Source organism: Vulpes vulpes, chromosome 1, assembly GCF_048418805.1.
Source record: "Vulpes vulpes isolate BD-2025 chromosome 1, VulVul3, whole genome shotgun sequence".
NCBI classification, from domain to species: Eukaryota; Metazoa; Chordata; class Mammalia; order Carnivora; family Canidae; genus Vulpes; species Vulpes vulpes.
The window spans coordinates 91,227,055-91,254,839 of NC_132780.1; the positions used below are offsets into that span (position 1 = coordinate 91,227,055).

Genomic DNA, 27,785 nt, shown 5'->3' on the forward strand with positions numbered 1-27,785 from the left:
AGAAATTCAGAAGAGCTACTTTCCTTGCTTTCACCCCGACATTAATGAGTTCTTTTCCTCAAATCTCTTGGAAGAAGAAAAAGAAGGCATTTCTAGTCCAAGATCATTTAGAGATATTAAGACCCATGAAACTCGGATTTTGTCTGAAACCACTTTGCTCATGATCAGTACTCTATTTATCTATAAGAATGTGATTTTCCCCCCTCACAAATATATTATAGGCACAGCTAATTAAACAAATATTTACATTACTTTTGAAAACCCTGAAAGCTTATTTTCTTTACACAATCTACACCATATGCAGTTAACTCTTGGCAGAAGCCCCCCCCCCCCCTTATGCTATTCTTTCAAAGTGAAAATATTTGCCTTTAAGGAAAATATGTGAACTCGGCTTATGTAAAATTAAGGCTGGAGAAATTTTTTCATGTGGTTTCAAATACTTTCACACTTTATTAGTCCTCAAAAATGGCGAGAGAACGCCTAAGACAAAATAGTATTCTTTTTCTTTTGAAAGTACCAAGCTGAAATACAGAGAACTAAAATTTTAAAGGTGGCTAAATACTTCCCCTCCTTCTTTTATGTTAAATTGGTGGGAAAAGCAAGCGACTCAGAAGAAATCTGTGAAGGTACAAGGTAAGATATAACTCTCATTAAAAAAAAAAAACAAAACGTGATGCTCATTAGAAATAAAAAACAAAACAGATGTGACCCTCATTGGATGTTTTTCATGATTTGCCCAAGGCCACCATGGAGCGAGACACTGAGAATCTGTTTCTCTTCAATGGCACACCCAGTGGCACCCCCTCGCCCCTGCATCCGACCTCACCCCCTGCCCCACTTGAGGCAGGGTGGTGAGAGGAGGAGGGCCAGGACCTGGAGGTGGGATTTAGGTGCTGGTTGTATGGTGACATTTTTTTTTATTTGGAGAAACCTCAACATAGTAAATAAGCGGAGTTTAAAGTGGGGTTTAAATATGGACAGATCCGTGGTGGGAGAGGACAGCCGCAGAGGGGACCCCACGGTTCCTGGGAGGCCAGAGGAGGCGCTTCCGAGGCCGGAGGGGGTGCGCTGGTGCCTTAAGTGCTCAGTGAGCGCCTCCAAACCCCAGACCCAGGGCTCGACACCGGGACACGCGGGGACAGGAAACGTGGCCCCTGCGGGCCCAGCGCGGCCGACCCGGCAGCCCGGCTGCGGGTACGAGGGAGCCCGGGTGCAAGGTACAGGGTGGCCCGGGAGGAAGCGGCCGCCGCGCCGCGGGGGGTCGGGCGGGCTCCGGGGCAGCGCTGAGCTGCAGCTGCGGCGTGAACACGCGTCCCGGGCGGCTCGCAACGACGTGTGAGGTCGAGGAGGGTCAGGCCATCATCCGCCGCCGGGGAGGGGTACCTGGAGGGCCCGCCAGGGCTGCAGCGCGCTCCCGGCGAGGCACTGCGGAGGGCGCTCGCGGCGCGGGGGCGGCCCCGGGAGGCGCGGAGCCAGGCGGGGGGCGGGGAGGCGCGCGGCGGGAGGGGGGGGGCGCCCCGGCGCCCGCGGCAACCCGAGCCCGGCCCCGCCTCTGCCCGCGCGCACCCGGCCGGCCGGGCAGGTCGGGGCGGCGCCCGTGAGTCACCGGAATCTGGGTGGGGCCCGGGCGCCCCGAGCCGCGTCCTCCCGGGAGCCGCCTCCCCGCGGCCCCTTCCCTTTTGTCGCGCTGCCCGCGCTGGCGCCACTCTCCGCCGGCGTCCGAGCCCCGCGCGCTCCCCCGCCCCGCGCCCCGCGCCCCGCGCCCCGTGCCCGCCGTCGAGATGCTGCGCTGCGGCCTGGCCTGCGAGCGCTGCAGGTGGATCCTGCCCCTGCTGCTGCTCAGCGCCATCGCCTTCGACATCATCGCGCTGGCCGGCCGCGGCTGGCTGCAGTCGAGCGACCACATCCAGACGTCCTCGCTGTGGTGGCGATGCTCCCAGGAGGGCGGCGGCAGCGGGTCCTACGAGGAAGGCTGCGAGAGCCTCATGGACTATGGTGAGTGCCGGCGCCTCCGGGAAGCCCTCCGGGCTGCGGCTGGGCGGGCGCTGCCTTCCGAAGCCGCCGTTTGCGAGCGGTCTGAACTGGGGCAGAGGTAGTGAGTGACTGGGAGAAAAAAGGAAAAAAGAAAAAAAAAAAAAGTTTAGAGCTTGGGTTTCGGCATCCGATCTGAACAAAAAGGAGTCACAGCTTTGGGTGGCCCAAACCAGGCTCACCACTGGACGGAAACGGCCCTAGTTTAAGCTCTGTTTTTTGTGGAGTTTGCCGGTTACATGCAAAAGGTGATTTTTCAGGCATTGAAAAGTTTTAGAAGAAGAAATGTAATGGACAACGTGTATTTTCTTGGAGACCTGCCAAAATCTCTTACCATTATACGTCCTCCTGTGATTCTTTGTAAGATTAAAATATAAATATTAAAATACGCGCCTTCCCGAGGTCGGTGTATTCGTTTACTTGAACTAAGCGAAAGCAACTCTTCTTCCATTAAAAAAAAAAAAGCCTTTTCCATCAAAGTTTTCAGCAGTTATGATCTCAGCAGGTACTACAGTGTTTTTAAGCAGCAGGCTAGTTCTGGTTAGTTTTGTTTTAGGGGGTGTCTTTATGACTTAAGTAGGGCACTGTTTAAAAACCTCACTTATCTTAATATGATTTGTAATCTATGCAGCAAACACATCTTCTACGCCAGCAGAATGAAACAGAGTCGACAAGTTTAATATATCTCAGAGGGAGTGTTTTATTTTTCCAGCCTGAAGGCAGCCTGGGTGTTTCACTGAATAGGCCCCGACTGGAGAGGAGCACTTTCCTGTCTGCTGCCACCCCCTGCTTAGGGCACTCCTGAGAACAGCTGGGATCTGTTGTGATTAGCAATGCGGGCCTGGGGTGCAGGAGACAACAGTTTAAGTATGAGCAGCGTCGGAAACTTAAAGCTAAATGCTACTGAATGAGGCCTTAGCAACTGAGTTTAATAGTTTTAAACTCAGAAAGAGGGCTACCCTGCCTTTTTTTCATTCCCTGCTAGGACCACTGACTTGATTCTTTACTCCGAAGTTGTCCACGGCTTCCAAGCACACTGTTTATTTGTGGTTCTGGTGCCCCGTATCCAGAGCTTGGTGCTGTATCTTATCTACTGTGGGATTGTTTGGAGGTTCCCACTTTGTGCTTTCCCGCAAAGGGAGTGCAGGGTCCTCATTAGCAGGTAATAAAAATGTAAAGACTGCATGGAATTCCTGCTTTCCTTAAAGTCTGTGTTTTTCCTCTCTTAAAACAAACAGACCGCCTGCCAGGGTTTCTATCATCTCAGATCTTTTGAAAGGAAATTAATTTCTTTGAAGTAAAGTATCTGTATCTTTTAGTTAAAATGCATTGGAGCTCAGGGTCTTGTAGGGGACTTAATAGGACTGCTTTAGACGAGTGTGTTTTTAAACAGACTGGATAATCGTGCCTGAGAACAAAAACTAATACAGATCCAAAGAGCATGCCGCAACCCCCTCCCCACCCCTTGCTTGTGAAGTAAGAAGTTTAGCACACCACTGGAAGGGAGGTGCAGTAGAGCCACCAGCAGCACTATTGCTGGGACATGATCCAGCTTGCAAGGCTTTGGCTGTGGCTGCAGTCCTCTTGTGAAACTCACACAATGAGGTTTTTATTTTTCTTGACTTGCAAGATGAGCTCACCTTCGGAGGGTGTGGCGCCTCCAGCTTCAGGATGATATAGTGCTTTGTATATGGAAGAGAATGAGCAGGTTTTGTTGGTTTGATATTTTTTAATTAGGAGTTTAAAGCATTCACTCTTCTAATTGTAAAGACAACACTGATCCAGTGTATAAACTATATTTCAATTTGATATAGAAATTGGCCTGTGGTAAAGTTCAGTTTTCCAAGTAGGTCTTGAAAAATCTATTACTACCTTTATGATGCAGCAAGACCGATTTTCATAAGTGGGTGGTGGCTTTAACCTCCCAGTTAAATTATTCCTATGACCTTTGCAAAGATAAGTAAGTGCCAATAATGTGTTAGATGCAGCTTTTGCTCATGACCTAGAATCAAATCATGAATCCGGGATCCACTGTCATCAGGTGTCCGTGGGAAGAACAATATAGATGTGAACTCCCCAAAGAGAGGTCCATCTCAGGCTACCGTGGTCAGAGATGAGTTGGGAGTGTTTACTATACTTTCACTTCATTTTCTGTCGTGGCAAATTTTGCTTCACAAGTATACAAATTGTGTATTTCTACACTGTAGGGCGATTTTCTGGGCAACTTTAACTCTGGAGATTTTCAGATAACTTCAGTAAGGCTTTGTGGAAAACAATATGTTTTCAGGAGGTTTATCTAAAATGTAGTAAAAGGTTTATACACACTCCCACATAAGTATAAGCACAGGAGTAAGGTAAATGGCTCTAGTTAATATGGTATTTCAGTGCAGAGAATTGTGTTTATCTACTCTTTAAAAACTTCTTGATATGTACTAGAAAGTAAACATCGTGATTTACCATTGTAACTATTAAGAAAATATATTTAATATTTAAATATATAATATATTTAAGAAAATATATCTTCTTATTACAAAGTGTTTGGTCATCTCTTTCTATTAATTGATATTAATAACATTAATATGTTCATTTTGTTATTAAAAACACAGATCATTCCTGGCAAATCTTTTTTTTTTTAATTTTTATTTATTTATGATAGTCACACAGAGAGAGAGAGAGAGAGGCAGAGACACAGGCAGGGGGAGAAGCAGGCTCCATGCACCGGGAGCCCATCGTGGGATTCGATCCCGGGTCTCCAGGATCGCGCCCTGGGCCAAAGGCACGCACCGAACCGCTGCGCCACCCAGGGATCCCATTCCTGGCAAATCTTGGCAATAATCCTAATAATATAGCTGTTTCTATAAAGGGAAATAGTTCCTAAGAACTATGTAAAATACAGAATATTATATTCCCCATGGTTATTGACAGTTTTTTTAAAAGGAATTTCAGATTGCTACATCACCTCATTTTTCCTTGTAAGTGAACCAAATTATACACGGAATATTTGCCTTTACATGATATTAACAACTGAGTAAATACCCAGCTTAACCAATACTTGCTTAATTTTTTTAAAAAAAATTATGAGCATGTAGAGCATTGAAAGAATCTCACATTTATATTTGTCCAAATGGGGAAAGAACATCCAAATGATCATTCAAATTTCACATATAAATAAAATGCAAAATTGCATTTGAATGCATATTCATGCATACTGTTTTTGTTCTGCTGGCACCCATCCCTCCCCTGCCCAGTTTTAAGAAAACAACACATCAGGAGGATATTTTAAATATCAGTGATACAGATTTCAAATCTCAAGCAGGCTCCTACTTGTCAGGGTGGAGACAAATGGTGATGAGTTTACCAAGAATGGCAGTGGGGAGTCAGTGCAGCTAAGTCAAAGGGTGCTTGCCTCAGCTCTTTCTCTCAGAAGTTCGGAGCTTCATCTTTACCAGATGCCTTTGAATACCACACAGTGCATTGCATGTGGCTTTGTTTTGTTTTGTTTTTAGCATGAAATTGGTCTTGGATAAGTCCAGGATTCAGAGTATTATATGAAGTATTTTTTTAGATTTCACCCTATCGTTCTTAAATATGTAGGAAATGAGAAAGATAAGTACCAACTTAATAGGTTTACATTAGACTAAATTTGACTTAAAGGACCATGTTGAGATGATGCTCTTTTGCTGGGAGGCAGGGTGAGGTATTGAAATGTTATTATTTTATGAAATTAGGCATTAGTGGATAGATTATTCTGGGTGTGTGTGTGTTCATGGTTTTACCTAACAAAATAAAAAGTTGGCTAGTACTCAGTTGATTTTCATAATTAAAATATATATGTCTATTGACTTATAAAATCCAGACGTGTAGGAACCAGTGATCTAGTCCACTTGCTGCACTTAGCAGTAAATCAACAGAGAGCCCCACTCCCTTTTAAGTGACCTAACTAGTTTTCTTCCGTCTAGCGGGCACAGACTCCTAGGCTATAAAGAAGGGTGTAAGAGTGCACCTGTTCAAGCTTTCACCAAAGCCTGTGCTCATCAACACCACCCGTGACAAGCTAAGCCTCTCCCCTTTGTTCCACAACATAACTCAGTTCTCTGGACACTGCTGTTTGTCCAAAAGTACTTGTCTTACACTGATGGGGTTCCAATACGCTTCCATGCAAATTCTACTTCCCAGCTGCCTTCATCTAACAAACTTTCAAATCTGTGAGGATAGATCCCCAATTCCCTGCTAGTTATCTTTACTCAGTTCAGGGTAGAAATCCCTGTTTTCACATCTTCCTGTGTAGGGTCGTTTCCCCACTGAGACTTTCAAAGATAACCATAATGGGGGAAAGGACCACAGTTCTATAAAAACACAGTGGTAAGTAGTTATCTTCAGGTTCAGTTTCAGGAGAAAATGTGGGGCATGCAAAGAATCTCACACCAACTAGATGCCATCCCATGTGACCCTGACCTTGCTTTACTGCATTCTAAAGCTTCTACAAAATCACTTCTTCTGATGTAGATTTTTTTGGAGGCCTGTTACGAGTTGTCCTCTAGATTTTTGCTACTCAAAGTGTCCAGACCAGAAGCATCCACATTATCTGGTGGTTATAGGACACTCAGTGTCTCAGGCCCCACCTCCTGAATCAGAATCTGCATTTTAACAAGATCGGGTGATCTGTAAGCACTTTCTGGTTTCAGAAGCACTGGCCTCTGTTCCTGCAGATTATCTCCTCACTGGACATGCACCAGTCTTTTTGAATATATATTCCACCCATGTGTATATTCATTATATATTGTATATATCTTGTTTGTGTAGGTAGGATCTTTTTAATTTTTTTTGTCATGAATCCAGTTTTCATTTCTGATATAAAGAATCTGTTTGACATAAAGAACCCTATACAAGCAGTATGGGATCTGACAAAAGCTCAGATTTACTAGGTAGGGCCGTTGTACTATTACTAGATGAATCTGTTGTTCTAGAAAGGGACCCTACTGTAATTGGGTGACAGGTTGGTATCTGCAGGGCACTGAGTAAGGGGCTAGGCCAGACTGTCTTGGTCAGTGTTGGGTGCCTACATGAGAAATTACTGAAGAATACAGCAAATCCCCTAAAAGAAACACTAACTTTGGAGGAAAAATTGGTGACAGCCTGCAGAGTATTACCCACAATACTAAAAATATTAGTAGTGTTTTCATCTTACAAAGGTTTTTTTTCCCTTTTACAAGTTTCAGTTTATGGTTGCTAGATTGGCATTCAAGGTATTTATTTTATCTATCTATCTATCTATCTATCTATCTATCTATCCTACTTTCTTAGTAGTTGACCTTACTGGTCTTTTCCTAGCTGTATTTACCTTGTAATGTTGTATTTTTTTTTCTTTCTTTTTATGGGTAACATTGTATTTTCATATGTCATCACTGGAAAAAAGATACAGCATTTTTCTTATGCAAAAAACTTAAAAGTGTTTCCTAGGAAAAACTTAGGATTTCATTAGTGACTGTTAGTTTTGATTTAATGCTGAATCTTTGCGAGTGATAGCAATATTAAGTAAGCTGTTCTTCATCCAAATGGATTTTTTTTTAAGATTTTATTTATTTATTTATAGAGATGCAGAGAGAGAGGGGCAGAGACACAGGCAGAGGGAGAAGCAGGCTCCACTCAGAGAGCCTGACGCGGGACTCGATTCAGGGTCTCCAGGATCACGCCCTTGGCTGCAGGTGGCAGCTAAACCGCTGCGCCACCAGGGCTGCCCATCCAAATGGATCTTTAATGAATCTTATAAAGTGGATTTATAAGGCTGCTGGTTTCTTTGATAATAGGAACTTCTCCAAGTGGTACTTAGAAAATAAATTTAGGACATAACAGATTATATGTAACACCAGATTGATTTTCCCTTAAGGAGAAAGAACAAACAAGAAACATTCCTGCACAGAAATACAGCATCTGTTTACCTGGAGTACTGCATGACTTGTGGTCTCAATTCAAAGAGTGCCAATTGATGATGAGAATCTTCCCTGCTCTCTATCACAAACCGCAATTAGGAAAGGCAATAAAATTTTGCACATAAAGGGCAGACTTCTTCAGAATAAAGACGGACATACTGCCTTCCAAGAGCCAAGGACCATCTATCTGTTCAATCATGGAAGAAGTAGTAGGATAAGTTTTAAAAGCTGATATTTTTCTATTGGGGTTGGTAAATATGGTATAATTTAGACCATGATATAATATAAAAATATAAATATTTCCCAAAAGGGTTGGGTAGATTTGTAGGTATTAAGCTCATTCTGGGTATTTGAGACCAAAGGTATTTGGAGCACAGACTTAACTGTTTTTTGTTTTGTTTTGTTTTGTTTTTAGATTTTATTTATTTATTTGAGAGAAAGAGATAGTGAGATAGCAAGAGAGAGCGCAAGGAGGGAGGAGGAGGCTCCTACTGAGCCTCCCAAAGTAGGGCTCGAGCCCAGGATGCGGGGATCATGACCTGAGCCAAAGGCAGACACTTAACCAACTGAGCCACCCAGACACCCCTTAACTTTTCAAAATGTCTGTCATGGAGATATGCCATGTTATAAGTCTACATGGCTGTCGGCCTTCTTGGGCAGAATATTGGGCTGGAATGACCCTGCTTAGACCAGGGTCCATCTCATCATTTTATAGCAAAATAGTCATTGATATGAGAAGGCAGGTTGTCTTACTTGTCTTCGTCAGCCAGATCTTCAAAACCTTGCCTAGGTTTTAGTCTTAAGTGGTAGTTAAATGATTCAGTGTGGGTGTTTCCATGCTGCAAGAGCAGGTTTTACGTGTTCTACTTCTAGGGAAGCCTTTCTCAATACAAAATGCTACTTAATTTGCCATTTTGATTTTCTGTAGACTCAGCATTTTGAGTAAACAAGCTACTACTGAATTATTTAACCTAGCATAGACCAAGTTCTTAAAATGGGCTGTGTTTCTATTTGTGTTCATCTGTTGGTTTCAGGTTAGTGGAGTGAACTGGCTTGCTATTTTCTTAGTTCAAGTATTTGAAACTAAGTGTAAATCACACCTCAGCTATTATGTTAGAGGAAGTAGTAATAGCAATAATCTCTATTATCTTCCCCAAATAAATAGGAATAATTATTGATATTACTATTCATAGCTATATTTTTAAAACTCTAGTCTGTGACTATAAAGTTTGGTTATCAATATATATTCCTTGTTAGGAAGTTTTATTGTTATTTTTGAAAATTCACATTCTGATATGCAATTTTTCATTACGTTTGCATTCCTGTGCATGTTTATACAGATGTATAGCCTATTATTGCACAGTTTCTAACCTGTGAACTCAACTTAAAAGGAAAAATCAGTATCTGCTTACTTGACTTTAATCATTGGATTTAATTGAATGTAATGATTAGTAGTAGCCATAAAAATCCATAGAAATGTGACTGTAATTGACAGTGGGTCACATACTGAAAATAAAATGTTCTCCTTTTTGGCAGTACTGCATATGTTTTTATGAGATTAATCATCTCTCTTAGTTCTTCTTAAACTTTAGTATGGCTATAACAAATGTCAGTCAGGTGCAGATTCCTGGGTACTATCTCTTGAGTTCTAATTCATTGGGTCAGAGGAAACTGCAGGAATCTATATTTTTAATAAGCACCACTGATGATTTTGACACAGTGGTCTATGGACTAGACTTTGAGATGGTCTGATGGTCCCCTTCTCTTGCATTTTCCCTTACTTGAAGGACAAGGCAAAAGTGAGATTGTTTCACATTCTGGCTTTGTTCATTTCTGTTTTAAAATAACACATTTCTATTTTACCTTGCCCCTAAGATCTCTTCTTGATCTCCAGAAAGAGCAAAAAGGTCTGGAGGAAAGTAAGGAAAATTATAAATATAAATTAGGCCCACTCATGCACTGTCTCAGCCTCATCCTGCAGCGATATTAAGGGATAATTTGTGGGGAAATGTGGTATTTCTGAGGCATATAAAAATGTGTCTTCTCCTTAATAACCTACTATGTCTCAGTCATTCATAAACCTAGAGGAAGATCTGGAAGGAGCGTGGGGATTAGAGAATCAACAGGGAAACTTTGTTCAGGCTTGTCTATAACAGATGGAGATGTAAATATGTGGTGGGTAACTGAGGAATAAGAATGTGATGATGCAGAACTTTCCAATATAGGGGGAAAAATGGAAAAACCTGAGATCCTGGAGAGAAGTCATAGGCATACTTGAGAAACTTCTTGAACGGCAAGGGGCAGAGAATTCCTAACTCCCTGCCCTTTCATACAAGAGCTGTCATCCTCACAATAATCTTGAAAGAAGGCATTTTTCATCCTGGTTAGCAGATGTGCAGGCTGATGGTGGCTAATTGGTGGTGGAGGCAGGGTATAAATGAGGTCCAACTGGCTTCCAAGCCCCGGCTCCTTTCGGCTCTCTGACATCCTTTTCCTTTGGCCAGTCAAATGATCTATCATTAAGGGAGGAGACATTTGTCAGCCAAGCTGTGTTCCAGTAGGAGCAATACCAGGGCAGATGTGCACATGACTGTCTTTTTCGAGTGCAATACAGAGTGATAGGTTAAGAGCACATGTTCTTCCATCAGCAAAAGGATAAATAAAATGTGGGCTATACATACAACAGAATATTTTTTGACCATAAGAAGGAATGAAATGTTGGTACATGCTAAATATAGATGAGCCCTGAAGACGTTTCTGCTAGGTGAAAGGAGACAGTCACAAAAGGCCATGCAGTATGGACCCCATTTTTAGGAAATGTCCAGAATAGACAACTTTGTAGAGCCAGAAACTAGATTAATGGTTGCCTGAAGCTGGAGAGACGAATGGCAAGCGACTGCCAATGGATATGGGGCTTCTTTTGGGGGTGATGAAAATTTTGGAATTGTAAGTGATGATTGGTTGCACCACCCTGTGAATATAGTAGAGACCACTGAATTGTTTGAAAGAGTGAATTTTACAGGATGTAAATTATATATCTGAAAAGAATCATATGTTGTATTTAGACCAAGCTTGAAATCAAACTCTGATTGAACCACTTAACAGCTCTGTGGCTGTGGGCAGGTCATTTGAACTTTCAAAGTCTTACTAGATCCTCATTTCTAAAGAAATGATGATAAAGATTTTTTTATCTTTAAGTAATCTCTATACCCAACATGGGGCTTGAACTTAACAACCCTGAAATCAAAGGTTTCATGCACCACCGACTGAGCCAGCCAGGCACTCCACTAAAGAAATAATGATTATATGAACCTTTAAAAGGTGTTGTGGGAGTGTCTGGGTGATTCATTTGGCTAAGCGTGCGACCCTTGATTTAGGCTCAAGTCACGATCAAGACCTGCGTCAGGCTCTGCAGTGGGCATGGAACCTGCTTAACCTTTCTCTCCTTCTCCATCTGCTCCTCCCCTGCCTCCCTCTCTTAAGCAAAACAAAATAAAATAAAATAAATCAAAAGTTATTGTGAAGATTTAGTGAATACATGTCAAGTTCTTAGCTCAGTGCCTGGCACAGAGCATTATGTCATCAATGTTAGTTATGCCCTCCAGAAAGCAGTTTGTATTGGAAGAGATTTTTGAAATCAGTGCAGGTTGCATAATGGGAATTATTGACTGGAATTGTTAGCCTGGGTATCATGGCTCTCCTTGTTTCTACAGGTTCAAGGTAAAACAAGGAGGTACTCGTGAGGATTTTCAAACCCAGAACTCAATTTTCACTTCATCTTGGTTGCTTATAAGGCTCATATCCATAATTAAGAATCCTTGCACTATAAATTGCAAAGTTAAAATTTAGACAATTGGATATATGTGCACCTAAACTTGTTATAAAAATCACAGCTTCTTTATAATTAAATTGTTTTAGCTCACCTCTCTGCCTGGCCATAAGTAGGTTTTCAATGATTATTTTGGCACAGAACCAGACATTAATATGAAACAAAGGTCTTTTTAAAGGTATTTGAACCATTTCCTAAAGGGATTCTAATTTAATTGTTCAACACTAAAAATGTTGTTTATTATGGTTGTGTTATGTTAGAACTTGTGTGAACTTTTTATTTTATTTATTTTTTATTTTTATTTTTATTATTTTTTTATTTTTTATTTTTATTTTTTTTAAAAAATTTTTTTTTAATTTTTTATTTATTTATGATAGTCACAGAGAGGCAGAGACATAGGCAGAGGGAGAAGCAGGCTCCATGCACCGGGAGCCTGATGTGGGATTCGATCCCGGGTCTCCAGGATCGCGCCCTGGGCCAAAGACAAGCGCCAAACCGCTGCGCCACCCAGGGATCCCTTTTATTTATTTTTTAAAGGACTTTATTTATTTATTTGAGAAAGCGCAAGAGAACAAAGTGGGGGGAGGAGCAGAGGGAGAGGGAGAAAACCTTTTAAATATACCTGTTTATATGGCTTCTTTATTACATGAGAAACAGTTGAATGAATTTTAACTTTCGTTTCAAAGATAGAAACATTTGCCCCAAATCTGGGGGTAGAAGACGTTACTGGAAGCAATTTATTAGTGCCCTCCATATGAATTGCTTACTTCTCCCTTTGAGATATGGAGATGTGTAAGTACTGTCAAAAAGACTCCTTTCACCCAACTATAGGTAGTAGAAAATAAAAAAAACAAAACTATTGATACTTTGATAAGGGATTTTTAAATTTGGCATGTGTATCTTATTAATCACGGTTTCTTTTCTCCCACAGCGTGGGGAAGGGCAGCGGCCGCCATGCTCTTCTGTGGCTTTATCATCCTGGTGATCTGCTTCATCCTGTCTTTCTTTGCCCTCTGCGGACCCCAGATGCTCGTCTTCCTGAGAGTGATTGGAGGTCTCCTGGCCCTGGCAGGTAAGACTAAGTCAGCGGTTCTTCATTCATACCTTCCATAGACATCATTATAGTACTGCCCAACCCACCATTCTTGACAATTACACTTCCAGGTCTGTTGTCAGAAAATGTGTCACCAGGGGCACAAGTAACAGAGATGTGTGCTTTAAGGTCTAGGTGCCTTTCTTCCTGGAGGAGGTCTCAGATGATATCTTGTGTTCTCCATCCACGCTGCATGATGCTGTCTCTTGTAGGTGACCCACGTCCAGCAACACCCCTACTTGGAGGGACCAGACTGACACAGTGTGTTGTTTCCATGGGGTGTCCCAGTGCTGGCCTCCTGTGAGCCCCTTGCTATGGGGGGTGGGATGTCCCTGAGCCATCTTACTTGTTGAAGGTGTATTACAGTCTTATGTCCCAGGTCATAGAAGGGTTTTCTGCAGGGGGACGGGAGATCCAAGGAAAGTCCAGATCTGGAACTGCCTTTTTGTATCATAGAGCTGATTCTGGGGGTGGGAAATGGAGTGAGGCAGGTGGCTGTGGTCAGAGTGAACACTAATTAATGGACTACAAGAACTAGGAATCTAGGACCAAGAATTATTTGAAATTTCCGTTGGTCCCTGGCACTAGGGACCTCAGTCACAGAACTGAATTTAGATGGATCACTGGATTTTTCTGACAAAGAGAAAAGAGAAGGTGCTGATAAGGTTAAGGCCACAGGTCTGTTTGACATAGCAACTTAGGCCCTTGGGATCAAAGCAAAAATCCAGCCACAGACCTGGGGTGCAGGTACAGAGTGAGCACATGGTCAGAAGCCTTGGATTTAGGAGAGGTACATAAGGTAAAGCAGGAGCCCAGAGAGAGACCACCTTGTGCTGGATTCTCTGAGCTTAGGGAACGTGTTCCCAGAGCCCAGGGCAGGATGAGTTGGGAGTGCGGGGGGAGGGTGGAGAGTAGGGGAGAGGGGAGAGGACCCTGGCTCAGAGAAAGGGGGTGGCTCAGAGAACCAACCTGTGCAGGACCAACCTTCACCTGTATATTTGAGCATTTCTCTTGATTGAACATAAGGTTTACTCTGGTTTTCTTTCTGTCTCAGAGTTTCCTTTTAGAATAATATTTTAAAATTAGGAGCAGTTTGGAACCACAAAACATGAAGAATCTTATTGAATCCCATCTCTACTTCTATTTGGCTTTCATAGTTAAATTTATAAGGCCTTATCAAGGAAACACACTTGATATCTTTTCTTCCACACATCTTAGAAGACTAGCTAGATGCCTGTTTCAGTCACCATTAGAAACACACTAGGACATTAATGTTCATTACCATATGACCCAGGAATTCCACTTTTAGGTATATATCCCAAAGAACTGGAAGCAGGGACTTGAACAGATACTTGTACACACATGTTCATAGTGGTATTTGCCATAGCCAAAGGTGGAAACAACTCAAGTGTTCATCAGGACAAAATGGTTAAATATTATGTACACACAGTGGAATATTATTCGGCCATTAAAAGGAATAAAGTTTTGATACATGGTACAGTGTGGATGGATCTGAAAATATTATGCCAAGAAAAACAAGGTATACACACAGAAGGACAAGTATTTTATGATTTCACTTATATAAAGTACCTGGAATAGGCAAATTTATAGAGATCCAAACTTACCAGGGGCTGAGGGCGGGGTGGGTAATGGGGTAAGCAGAGTTTAGGTTGGGAATATTGAAAAAGCTTTAGATACAGATAGTGATGATGGTTGCACAACACTGTGTATTTAATACTACTGAGTTGTACACTTAACAAATGGTTAAAATGATAAGTATTATGTTGTATATATTTTGCCACCATTTAAAAAAAATCCCAGTAAAACTCTTTTATCCATCTTAGCATTAAAAAATGAAGATCTAAAAAAAAAAACAAACAAATAAATAATTAATTAATTAAAAAAAAAGAAGATCTGACATCAATGATGTCTTGAGTATTGGGTGTTCTATAAGACTCATGAATCACTGACCTCTATCTCTGAAACCAATAATACATTATACGTTAATTAGTTGAATTTAAATAAAAGTTTTAAAAAGATTATGTGAGGTAATATATGAAAAGTACTGTGTCTGGCCCTCTATAAATGTTAAGTAAAACTTTATTGATTTTTTGCTGGAGATAAAATATCATCTTAACGGGTACTGAAATTTCAAGGAAATAAAAACACATTACTAATAAAAAAATAAATAAAAATTAAGATCTAGGAATGGCCAGCTTGAGCTGACAGGCTTGCAAGAATTACTATTTTCAGGAAGACTGGTTCTATGAACTCTCACAGATTCACAGCATACTGCCTTGTGTAATTCTGTGTCCTTATTTTACATTATGACTAAATACTCATCTTTTCCTTGAGAGCTTGACAAGTAGAATGAGAAGTGTTTACAGGAGTGAAAAGCCTAGAAATCTCAATGTACTTTTAGTGTTAATAATGTTGAATTAGGGCCTACTCAACTTTTAAGAATTACTTCACAAAAACAGTTATTTTTAATCTTATATTTATTTTGGGGTTAACATCAGAAAAATTGAGCACTGATACAATTTAGATTTTACAGAAGTGGATCCAAATTGCTATACAAACTCTACATCTGGGTGATGAACAATATTTAACATTTACAACCAGGGGAATTAGAGAATAATGTAGTGTCTTACACAATATTTGCAGTAGATAACAAACTTCCCAAGTAATAGTTTGCCACTTAAAGTGTGTAAGAAACAGAAATATTTAAGATCTGCACCGAGATCACCCTTCTTAAATTGCTAGAGAAGAGGAATATTTTGAGTTGAGAAACAGAAGGAATGAATCAAGATGTAGAAACACCTATGGCCTTTCTAGCAATTAAAAAAAAAAAAAAAACAAAAAAAAAGGAAAAGAAAACAACTTTAGGTTACATCTGTGAAGATAGGGAAAAAAGTAGGTAAAAGGAAGGTAGGGGTGAGGACTATACACTCCCTGGAGCGCGGCCACCTGGCACCTCTTGGTGTAGACTCGTGTCTTAATGTTACAGAGTGAAAATGTGTTCATACCTTATGATGTGGCAGTGGACGTGGGAAATAGTATGTGAAAAGAATGCAGAACACAGCATAGCATGTGGATGTTCATTATAGCTTCATAGAGTTATGCATGCTCATTGAAAAATAATACAAAAGTAGATTTAATCGAGTTCTTATTTTTTTAAGTTGCTTAAAATATTAATATGATTAATACTAATTGTGATAAGGTGACTGTTATACCAAAGAGTTTAGAAATCTTCTTGACCTGTGTTTTCTTTCTTATATCCTCCGTACACTCCCCCAAGTCAGGATGATTACTCTCCTATTTTATTTCTGTTCCCCCAGCCTGGAATGCTGTTCCTCCAACCTCCATTTCTCCACTTCTATTTATTCTTTAGATTCCTGCCTCCTCTGCAGACTTTTCTGGTGCTTCTCTACATTGATGATTCACATCATTGGCTTGTTTCATTTAGTCACTCATTTATTAAATAAATATTCCAATGGTGTGCTATTAAATATCAATATCATCAAATATATGTGTATATATTATTTTTGTTAACACTGATAATATTCACTGTGTTTGGCACAGTAAATACCAAGTGAAAAAATACTCTTCTGAGCCACCCTGCTTTCTACTATACACCATAGTTTTGCATTTTCTACTTGAGTGAATGTAATGCTTGCACAGGCACAAAGAGAGATTCTCTAATTGCTTTCTGTCTTTCGTATATTCAGTATTCTGGTCAGTGCCAGATATGACATACAATAGTCAATAACTTGTTTGAGCTCATGATTGATAGGTTCCCTCAACCCCTTTCATTAGCATGAAGTGGATTTAACACTTATTTAAAGGCAAAAAACAATGGTGGAAGAGGGAGTTAATCTGTTATTACCATGCATTCATTCATGGATCCGTATTCACTTTGGGATGTTTTTCTTTCCTTTAGCTGTATTCCAGATCATCTCCCTGGTAATTTATCCTGTGAAGTACACCCAGACCTTCAATCTTCATGCCAACCCGGCTGTCACTTACATCTATAACTGGGCCTATGGTTTTGGGTGGGCAGCCACGATTATCCTGATCGGCTGTGCCTTCTTCTTCTGTTGTCTTCCCAACTATGAAGATGATCTTCTGGGCAATGCCAAGCCCAGGTACTTCTACACATCTGCCTAAGGTGGGGAGTGAGCAGAAGACAACGCTGCTGCCGAGATGGATCCCAGAGCAAGAAACTGTCTTTCCCAGAATCCTTTGAAACCATTTTGTAGGCAATGTTCATATCATTAGACTAGTCAATGCTAAAATAATTTTTGGGGAAAATTTCTTAAATGGTGTTAAAGTTTCATATTCATCTTTTATATATGTTTTGTAAACAAAACTTATTTCTTTTAAATAATGACCTGTAATATGCTAATATCCCCTTATATCTATGCATACCATTTATACGACATTTGTAAAAGAATATGAATATGAAACTTAACCATATATAAGGCAAGAAAAAGAAGGCTTAAAAGATTGGCTGGACCTGATAAAGTTTCTGTTTTTCCCAGATAGAATGGACTGATCTATTAAGAGCCAATAAAAAGAGGGAGATACTAGTAAAAAATGTCAGTGACCAAATATTCTAAAAGAAATGCAAAAAGTAAATATTTTCCAAGCCTTCACTTATTTAAAGAAGTGAAAGCTTCCTAAATGCATATCGTTTGTGAGAATTTCTAATATCCTAAGTAATTTTTTTTTTTTTTTTGTGCGAAGCTTCACATTAACTTGATCTGGCATCTAGGAAAGTATTCTTTCATGTCAAAGCCTGCTGCAATAGTAAGGCCTTCGTATGTAGTGAAATGTTAAGATGAAATTTTCTCTTTGAAAGTGGTTTATAGGGTTGGGGTGTGGGAAAATGCTACATTAATAAATCTGTACTCTTTTGTGTCTATATGTTCAGGAACACAGTAGATCGATTAAAAGATGGGCTAGGTCTAATTCATCACGACTATAGGCATGCTTTGGTTGCTTAGTAAAGCATTAGGAATGCCATTCTTCTCACAAAGTAACATTAAAACAGCCCAAGGAGATGAAGTGGCTTGAATTATTCATCTCAGGTTGACTGGGTTCTCATCATATAGACACAGCTTCTGGTAGATAGCAATTGTAAACGACACCTTAAATGTAGTTACAAACCTGGTCATCTTTGGAAAAAGAGATATAAACTATCTGGTATAAGACACATAACAGGAGAATTCAGGGATGTGAGATTTCCCGTGAATGGCAAATAGATGATATATCACATTGACTATGATTTTTTTTTTACCATTTGTACTTACATAATGAAAACCAATTCATTTTATATATCAAATTATTATTTTGTAAGTTTCAGAATAAGCAACTGCAGTTTTCATTATGAATTTTCCCCAATAAACCAGGTGTTCTAATCTTGTTTCTAGTTTGTAGTTTTTGGTCTTGCTTTTTTTCTTTTTTCACGTCTGGGGAAGGGACTTTTAAGAAGATTCTTTGAGTGGGGCAAAATAAGAACATCGGATAAAATGAAAAATAGCTTTTCCTTAACGTTTTAAAAGTCTTGCTTATTTTAGGTATCCAGTAACAATTTTTGAATGGACTTTAAGGGATTCTAGAGGTCTGCTTCCTGGACTTCTTCCTCAATGACCAATCCCTGTCGGTACACAGATACCATACAACATCTATCTGGTGCTGCCAGCAGAGGGAAATGGACTAACAGATCTCTTGTAGGTGCAGATGCCAGGGAGCATTTGTGTGGTTTAGCTGAAGATTCATCTTTCTCCATCTTCCTGCTTGAGATGGGATCTTCTTCCATTCAGGTAGTGGGACAGCAAGCAGTTGCTTCTTTTACCCTTGTCCACCTTCCCAGCTGACAATGGTGTTCCAGCATGGGTTATAGGTTAAATCTCTTATGGCGTGGGTAAATGTGAAGACAGGTTGCAGGTGGCAGATTGGAGATACTTCTTACAGTGTTCTGGTTGGTTCTTGGAAGTAAATTTTTTCCCATGTTTTTCAAAATATGAGGTGAATGTTCCTCATCATAAGTTTAGAAGAGTGTCACCTGGGTGATTATTTACACCAAAATTTTTTTTCTAATTCTCTGACAAGTAGAGGACTTGAAGTGACATTCAACAATGCTAAAGATGTCATCTTCTAAAATAATAGCATGGGTAGCTAGAGATTAAAGCAACTGGAATTCCCACTATACCTGAAAATGATTCTCAGAGGACAAGGTTCTCTTTAAAGCAGGCACTCCTGTCTTTGGATTTTTCCCTGCCCAACTGTCTTATTCTTCTCAATAAATTATACACTATATTCTAATGATGCATGTTTAGGAAAAATGGCTCCTTGGGAGAATAATGAAGAATTTGACCAAGAAACCATCTGAAGACTAACAATACATTGCATGATATTTCCCCTAGTAAAGCTGAGTGGCTTTTGGCTCTGTAATTATATTAAGAGTCCCCACCCTTTAAATAAGCAGTTGTAGGTTCCCAAACAATTATCTCACACTCACACTATAAGTAGTCAGATATGCTATTTGCCATTTACTGTTGAATATAACAAAGAAGTAATATGTCAAGGTCTTTCAGTTGGCACACAAGCTAACTATGGAATATAATTACTTTTAGCTTCAAAACAATATACTACAGGACTGACAATAAAGTTTGATAGGCTTTCCTTTTCTAAGAAAATGAAAACAATGGAAGGATGTAGTCATAATATCTTCATTATGTTAATTTTTGCTACAAACTCCTGCTTAAAGTCCAATTAATATAATAAACATGAATCCTGAATCAACCTGTTTTGTTTTTCTAGGCATAACCAAAAAGGCCATATTTGAATCGTATCCAACTTTGGCTCTTGCTAGCTGTCCATGCTTCGGGCAGTTTACCTTCCCCTGCCTGGCCTTATAACCTCATTCACAAAATTATTGTAAATGGTCCTTTTTCCCTTCAAAGCTCTTTGATTCAGTGTGTTTGTATGTGTATCTGCTCATTTGTTAATCTACTTAAACATTCTTGAGAAAAAGGAAATAGGGTAAAGTGATGTTATTTTTTATGTGATTTTTTTTCAAAGTGACTTTCCCAGCTAGAGACAATGACTACAATCTTAATACTATGATGGAATTTTTTCTTTAATTGAAAACAAAAGAAAATTCCTTTAATTGGAAGACCACTAAATAAGTGAATTTGAACTCTATCATGAGCTTAAGTAACCCTAAAGCTTAGAAGAAAAGCTTTATTTGTATTTCAGGGAGCTTCTGATTCAAGATTGTGGAGTGGACTCCATTAAATCCATCATTTCTCACCAACATGAGAAGAAATGTGGAATAATAAACAAATACCAGAGGGATTAAATCCATAACAAGAGAAGGGTTCATTTGCTGACCAGAGGCTTTGTCAAATTTGAGAAGATGAGAAATGAGTGACATTGTCAACAGTGGAGTGAAGCCACCACCCAGAATAAACTCAAGTTGCATGTCAGGGAATTAACACCTATGCTGCCTGATAAGTGGCAAAGAAGTGCCAAGCTTGGAGTTGGCAGAGAAAAGGGTAGCACTGGGAAATGTGGAGGGTATAAATCAATGGACTTGGTCCACCCCATGAAGAGTTTCCCAGTTGGCCTGACTCCTGCCTTCCTCCCACCAGACTCCTACCCCTTACAGAAGGGAACAATTGATCTGTAGGCAAACCTCAGAGATGATCATGATTATTAAATAGTATGCTCTGTTCTAAGTGCTTCCCATGTACTAGCCCATACAAACCTCACCTATACCCTTTGATATAGGTTTATTCTTAATTGTTCAAAGGAGGAATGAAAACATAGGAACATGAAGTACGTCTCCAAGGTCAGACAGCTAGTAAATAACAGTAATAATAAGTGCAAAATACAATGTTATGGTATTTGGTACAGTTGGGAATAGTACAGTAGGTAATGTTACCACACGAGTATTCATGGGCTCCCCCAACCCCATTGTGTTGGTGTGGAGCCCTCAACCTCTTCCACTTCTCCATGCTCCAGGGATGGGTGTGCCTTGTTGGGAGGTGAAGGGACAGGGGACTATAAAATGGGGAGGTGTGGAGCAAAGGAGAAGGTGGAGGGCCAAAAATATAAAGAGCTAGGCTGGGGGGTGGGGACAGCGAAAGGAGATAAATGGGAGAGAGGAGAAAAAGAGGTTTACGAATGGATTTCTAGGGTCTATGTAGCTCACTGCACAGAGCTAGGGAAATGCAGTTCACACTGTTCTGAGTCTTCATGATCATGCCGTCTAACTTTGGATTACTTCTCTGTGATTGGACCATGTGAGTCATCACTTTGTAAATGTTGCAGGTATGAGCCATTTTCCAGACTATCCCAAGGGTGTGGATGAAATGAAAGGGCCCAGTCCTGGTTTGGTAGCTTGATGGAGAGGGCCTCATAAATGAAAACCCAGTGCCATCTTCCTGAAGCACTTATTTTTTAGTCTTCTTAAAATGTACTGCTTTTGATATTACCGGTTACCGGTCTAAACTTTTTTTTTAGACCTTAGAATCATCCATAGGCTACAGAATGTTTTGAGTCTTAGTTATTATTTATAAGCTGCTTTGAAATATGTATTACAAAAACAACCCAGATGGTGAACCTCTAGTATTCTTATAAAATATAGAGTACCTAGATATAGATAGACCGCATCTCATCCTTTTGGCTTTTGTTATGCTAGAGAATATTCTTCATCAGAAATAGAAACAGGGCTCCCTTTCACTTTCCTACATCACTGTGTGTAAATCTTTTTCTGTCACGTGCTCTCCGCAGAGGAAGGTGAATGCATGCACAGCTCCGGGTTTTACCTTACCTTCTACACAACTGTTTAATCGGAAAGACAGCCATGCTTGTTCTGATATAAAAATATTTTAAATCCAATTACTTAACTCTCCACCTTCCATCCCCAAATCTTCAAATAAGATGGAGCAGATATGAATGAAACTTGTCATCTTTGGGGATGCCGTCGTCTTCTTAGAAGCGATCATCTGACTACCAATGCCTTGACTCTGACTTAAGTGGGGGATACAAAGAAATGTTTTAAGAGTCCTCCAGGACTTAATTCCCATCTGTAGAAAGGAACTCAAAGTATTACCAGGAAAACTGTAACAGAAATTCCAACAATTCTTAAATCTAAACTGCTGTGAAAGGGGGATGACTTTGAACAAGACTATTTCATAGGCTTATGCAGTAAGGATGCCAACACCTCTGCCAGAGGCAAGAGAACACTGCTCAGAGGAGAGCTTGGGATGAAGACACAGGATTCCAGCTCCTTCCTTTGGATTCCCCCTCTTTTCCTCACTCCTTCCACAACTGTTTTTTGTTTTATTTTGTTTTGTTTTTATTTTGCAATGTAGTGTTAACAACAATTCTACTGAGGTCAAAAGATTGCTTTATCTCACCTCTGTGAATATGGTTTCAGGTGTTTTTTTTTTTTTAAGATTTTATTTATTTATACATGAGAGACACAGGGAAAGAGACAGACAGAGACAGAGGGAGAGGCTCCACACAGGGAGCCTGATGCAGGACTCAATCCCAGGACCCTGGGATCACGCTCTGAGCCAAATGCAGACGCTCAACTGCTGAGCCACCCAGGCATGCTGGTTTTAGGTCTTAAAATTCTTGAAAACAGACCGAGATTGGGACCCATCAATGTCCAGAGCTTGTGCTCTTCGAGATTTCTTCAAGGAGCTGGGCTCACCTGGTCACACATACAGCTCATTGTTCTTGGATTTCACAATTCTGCTAAGTATCTGGGTGTATTTTTTGGGTGTGGCAGAGGGGAGGATTATACACCTTGGGTGTGGGAAAAGACAGCCAAAAAGGAAAATTAAAAGGGGTTCAGCAACTGGCAGGATAAAGATGTTCCACTTATATTATTCTGTGCTTCATTGTTGACCTAGGAACTTTCTCTCTAGCTGTGGAAATAAAGGAAAACTCAGTTGTGTGTGTGTGTGTGTGTGTGTGTGTGTGTAAAGATAGCTCTCTGGTGAAGAAATGGAACCCTGTTGACTTAACTGGAGTCAGGTTGTCTTAGTGATAATGAGTCACTGAATAATCATAATAGACAATTGGATAATGATTTGCTCAGCCAGTTTTTCCAGTACAAAGATTCAAGGTAATTAGCCTGCTATTATCAGCTGTTTTTGAATTAGTTACTTTTAAGTAGGAACACATAGATTTGAAATATAAACTGAACTAAATCACTGAAAGTCAATTTAGTGACACTTTGAAAGCAAGTTCCATGTGTGAATCCTCTGTTTCTCTGGTCTATGCTTTCTGTTTTGGTGACTCAGTGGATATTCTTCACTTGAAATGCTTCAGTGACCATGCGTATTTCCAAATGCCATCCCACCCAGTTTCTAGTCAAGTGACACTACAATGCCTAAACATTTTTTTTAAAGAAACACACACACACACACACACACACACACACACACACACACACACCACATACATCCCCAAAAAGAAAAACTGATTTCAGTCAAGACAGAGAAGATTGAAAAGCTGAAGTCCATACAGGAGGCTGGCATTGGCCACGATTACTTTCCTGGGGAGAGAATTTACCATTGGAATAATCGCCTCTTCTGAAGATGTCTAGGTGGTCAGAAGTTGGCTACATCAAGACTAGAAACACCACCATGAAAAAAATGAATTCTTGGCAGGCCCCAAATACAAATACCTCTGTCTCAGAGCAGGACACTGGTCACGCAGGACACCTCCCACTCACCCTCTGGGCCAGTTCTCTTATCTTAGTTATTTTATCTTAGAAGGAGAACTGATGCAGTCTTCTGCCAAGAGGCCCTGGGCTGGGTGCCCCCGTGCAGGGTGCAGCTGCAGAGCCCCCCGAGCAGCCCTGGCCGTGGGATAGGGCACCTAGCCACCACGGTGGAACAGTCCTCACTCTAAGGAGGAGCCCTGGGAGGAATGAACATTGCTACCAGGATTGTCTGGAGAAGTTAGTCAAGCCCTCTTGCCTTCTCTCCCTGAACACCCCACTCCCACATACCTCCCTAATGTTTCTTCTGTGAGGCTCAGAAACAGAGGCAGCTTTCAGCATTGGCATCAAGGACTTACTACCAGGGATGCCTGGGTGGCTCAGCGGTTGAGTGTCTGCCTTTAGCTCAGGGCGTGATCCCGGGGTCCTGGGATCGAGTCCCACATCTGGCTCCCTGCAGGAGCCTGCTTCTCCCTCTGCCTGTGTCTCTGCCTCTCTCTCTCTCTCTCTCTCTCTCTCGTGTGTGTGTCTCATGAATAAATAAAGAAAATCTTTAAAAAAGAAAGAAAAGGACTTACTACCAGTGTGAACACACTTCCCTTTCTCCAAGTTGTGTCCTTAAAGGGTAAATGCAACATTCAGAAACACCACCAATTAAAGTCAAAGCTGAGTCAAGCGATGTTGGTCATTTTCTATTCACACGTGCTGCAGATACACAGACCTTAAGGAAAATCCACATTTAACTATGTATGAAAAAGTAAGAAATACCCGCATTGAAGTTCCTCAGCTCAGAACGTTAACCAGAAGCTTCCAGCGACAGCTGGCTGAGTTTTAACCTAACTGTCCCAGTGGGGCTCTCTGGGAATCATGGGATGAGCTGTCTGTCGTGCGCGCACGAAGGGCTGCTGTCCTGGGACCCTGGGAACCCGGACTTGTTGAAGGAAAAGCCATTTCAAGCAGAGTCTGCTGCTAACTTGCCACCCGAGTCACCTCAGCTTAGCTGGTCTGGTACTGAGGGGCTTCTGCATAGAACACGCCTAGTTGTTCACATTCTTTTACACAACAGATTTTTATTCTAAGAAAAGGTAAGAAAAGTTGCCAGAACTGATGGCTGTGTGATCCTCAGGCCGCCTTGGGAAATACAGGAAGAGTGGCAGAAACAGGAGCCAGCCTGTGTCTGTGGCCTTTCTCTTAGCAGGTCCTCAATGAGAAAAGCCTGCCTGGGGGTCTATGTTTGTTTGGTAACAGAGCAGCCCAATCTGTCCTTCAGCCTGTCCCTCGAGTCATCACAGCATGAGTTGGGATGGCAGGAAAGTGTAGACAACTTCCCAGTCTAAAATGTAACTTTCTCTTGAAACACCTTTTCCACTGAAAAAGAGGTTTGGAAAAAACAGGCAACATGAGAATCCTCAAAGAGGCATCATAAGGCTTATATTCTATGCCAAGCTGGCATGGTAAACACAGGTTTCTCATTTGCAGGAATTAATGGATAAGAATTTTTTTTTTCAGGGGTGCCTAGGTGGCTCAGCGGTTTAGCATCTGCCTTCGGCTCAAGGCCTGATCCCAGGATTGGGCTCCCTGCATGGAGCCTGCTTCTCCCTCTGCCTGTGTCTCTGCCTCTCTCTCTCAGTGTCTCTCATGAATAAATAAATAAAATCTTAAAAAAAAATGAATGCCTTTTTCCTTTTGAGTTTTACAAATGCATTTAAGACTTCTCTGAAAGAGAAGTCACCACAAAGAATTAACCTAATATTCTCTGCACGAGATGAGATAGGTGAGATTTTCACAAGGGAAATGCATACAGAAAGTTCCAAAAAATATTCCTGTTCTGGATATTAGCAGATGTTACTAAAATGATTCTATAGTCAAGTAATTGCAATAATATCTACTATGTATCGCTTCCTCACTGTGTGCCAGGCTCTTATTTAACCATAGCAACAATCTCATTAGGTAGACACATTATCACATCCATGTCAGAGTTTGGGATGCTGAGGTTTAGGGAGGTTAGTGACTTCCAAAGGGAGTAATGGAGCCATCATTCAAGCCAGGTGCATTTGATTCCAAGAGCCCATTCTCTTAACCATACACAAATGTATTTGGGGCATACAGACATAAATATGGCTTAAAGAATTTTTTTAAAGATTTTATTTATTTATTCATTAAAGACACAGAGGAGAGAGAGGCAGAGACACAGGCAGAGGAAGAAGCAGGCTCCATGCAGGGAGCCTGATGTGGGACTTGAGCCAGGGTCTCCAGGATCACACCCCAGGCTGCAGGCGGTGTTAAACCGCTGCGCCACTGGGGCTGCCCAGCTTAAAGAATTTTGTATTCTTTGTTTCTGCTTTGTGTTTTTTATTACTATACAAATTTCACAACTATTAAAGTGCTAAAATGAATTATAAGTCATCAGGGGTTTTGAAATCAGAACATTTCCTTTTTTTTTTTTTTTTCATGGCGCACTGCCTCAATTTGGATCCCTGAGACAAGGACTTGAGGATATGTAGTTTATTTGGGAAATGATCCCAGGAAGCATATGAAGGGATGAAGAGGAACTGTTTAGGAAAAAAGATGTGTGTGTGTGTGTGTGTGTGTGTGTGTGTGTGTAGTCAGATCACTGCAACTGGGGCTCATTATTGCTGAGGAGTCATGTGGAATATGCCTCAAAATAGTTGTACTGAAGACCAAGCGACCTGGGCTATTTATCTCATGACTCTGTCTTTCATTGTTGAGATTTGCTTCTGGGATTTGCATCCTGGCATGTCTGGGCTGACCCACCTGCAGGCTGAACAAGCTCTCAAGGTGCCAGGTAAAGTGCTCAGGCCAACAGACAGAAAGATCAATGTGGGAGTGGGTGGGAAGCTGTGGTCAGTGTGTAGGGCAATTGCCCACTGTGGCCACAGGCTAAATGGGACAGGAGTCAAGAGGACATAGGTGGACACCTATATTGTCTGCAATAGTCCCTCATTCCTGCTTTACTTAGATCATTCCTGCCCAGTGTTGAGTAAACTCTGGTATTAATGCATCAAGGTAGCTGTAGGGTGTAAGCTCTAAGAAGAATTTAAAAATGGGAGGATTAGTGAAATCAGTTATAGTCCCTATAATAGCAGCTGTGGCTGAGGCTTTCACAGATATTTCATAACAGCAACTATATCCCCTTGTGGTGATCAAGGCCAATTAACACCAGTTATTAACTCTGATTATTGGTCTGTTGGTCTCCCTGCATGAGGAACCCCAAATGACCAGTGGCAGCAGCTTTAGCTTCAATGGAACCCTGATTATGTGCCCTGGTTGAAACTCACACCCTCCTGGAGACCTAGACCTCTAATTCTGCAGAGCCAAAATTTTCTATTAGAGGAGGCACAAATTCCCTAGAATAAGACACTGGGAATAAAGGTCCAAGGGGCTGGTCCCAGCCCTAAAAGATCTGTGAGCTGATCTCTTGGCTGAGACTGTAAAACATTTTAATATTTTATCAGTCTGGCAGCTTCTAGGAGAGAGAGCGGAGAGAGAGAGAAAAAGACCAGTGGACCTCATGGTCACATGCCCATTGTCACACCTCAGCTCCCTTAATTGAAGAAAATGTTATACAGGATCTCATGTCAATAACTCATCAACTCCATAAGTCCTTGGATAATAGGGCTGTAGGGGCACTGAAGGCAGGGAAGGGAAACAGAAGTAAACAACTCTGATAGGATGAATTACTGCCCATTCCAGGCTGGAAATGTCTGAAGTTTCCAAGTGCGTAGCTTATTTTTTTGAGAGGCAGTTCATTTGACCAACCTGTCTCTCCATCTAACATCCTCAAGATCCATTCCATCTGTGTTCCCTCTGTGCCTGTGGGATAGATCAACCAGGTCCAGCAGTTCTTTCTGTGGATGGATCATCTCTTTCTGTGGCATGAACTTTACCCTCCCACTAAGGATATCCCAAGGTCTCAGCCTAGTTATGGGTCTAGAAGCAATGAGGGAAGGAGCAATGATAAGGACACTATCACCTTGTGAGGCATCTGTGTCAAGTAAAGAACTTCCTGTGGTTCCAGGCAATGGGTGGTAAAAGTAATTTTTCTCTGCTAAGGGGTAGGGAACCATTCTGCTAGGATGGAGCTTTCCACCCAATGCCCCCATCCCAGGTCTTAGAGTCTCATTCCCTATCAGA

General features: G+C 41.1%; 1 protein-coding gene across 1 annotated transcript; it reads left to right on the top strand.

Annotated features, from left to right (window-relative positions):
* The first annotated feature begins 1,554 nt into the window (after nucleotides 1-1,554).
* On the top strand, nucleotides 1,555-18,303 carry PERP (p53 apoptosis effector related to PMP22). Its single transcript, XM_025997900.2, has 3 exons — nucleotides 1,555-1,995; nucleotides 12,722-12,862; nucleotides 16,824-18,303. Exons 1-3 carry the CDS (start codon nucleotides 1,782-1,784, stop codon nucleotides 17,048-17,050), a joined length of 582 nt encoding a protein of 193 aa, XP_025853685.1. The 5' UTR covers nucleotides 1,555-1,781; the 3' UTR covers nucleotides 17,051-18,303.
* The last annotated feature ends 9,482 nt before the right edge of the window (nucleotides 18,304-27,785 follow it).

Excerpts from the sequence above, each read along its gene's own strand:
- PERP (XM_025997900.2), top strand. The coding sequence starts at position 1,782 with ATGCTGCGCTGCGGCCTGGCCTGCGAGCGCTGCAGGTGGATCCTGCCC. Across the intron at positions 1,996-12,721 it reads CGAGAGCCTCATGGACTATG|CGTGGGGAAGGGCAGCGGCC; the intron begins GTGAGTGCCGGC and ends TTTCTCCCACAG. Across the intron at positions 12,863-16,823 it reads AGGTCTCCTGGCCCTGGCAG|CTGTATTCCAGATCATCTCC; the intron begins GTAAGACTAAGT and ends TCTTTCCTTTAG.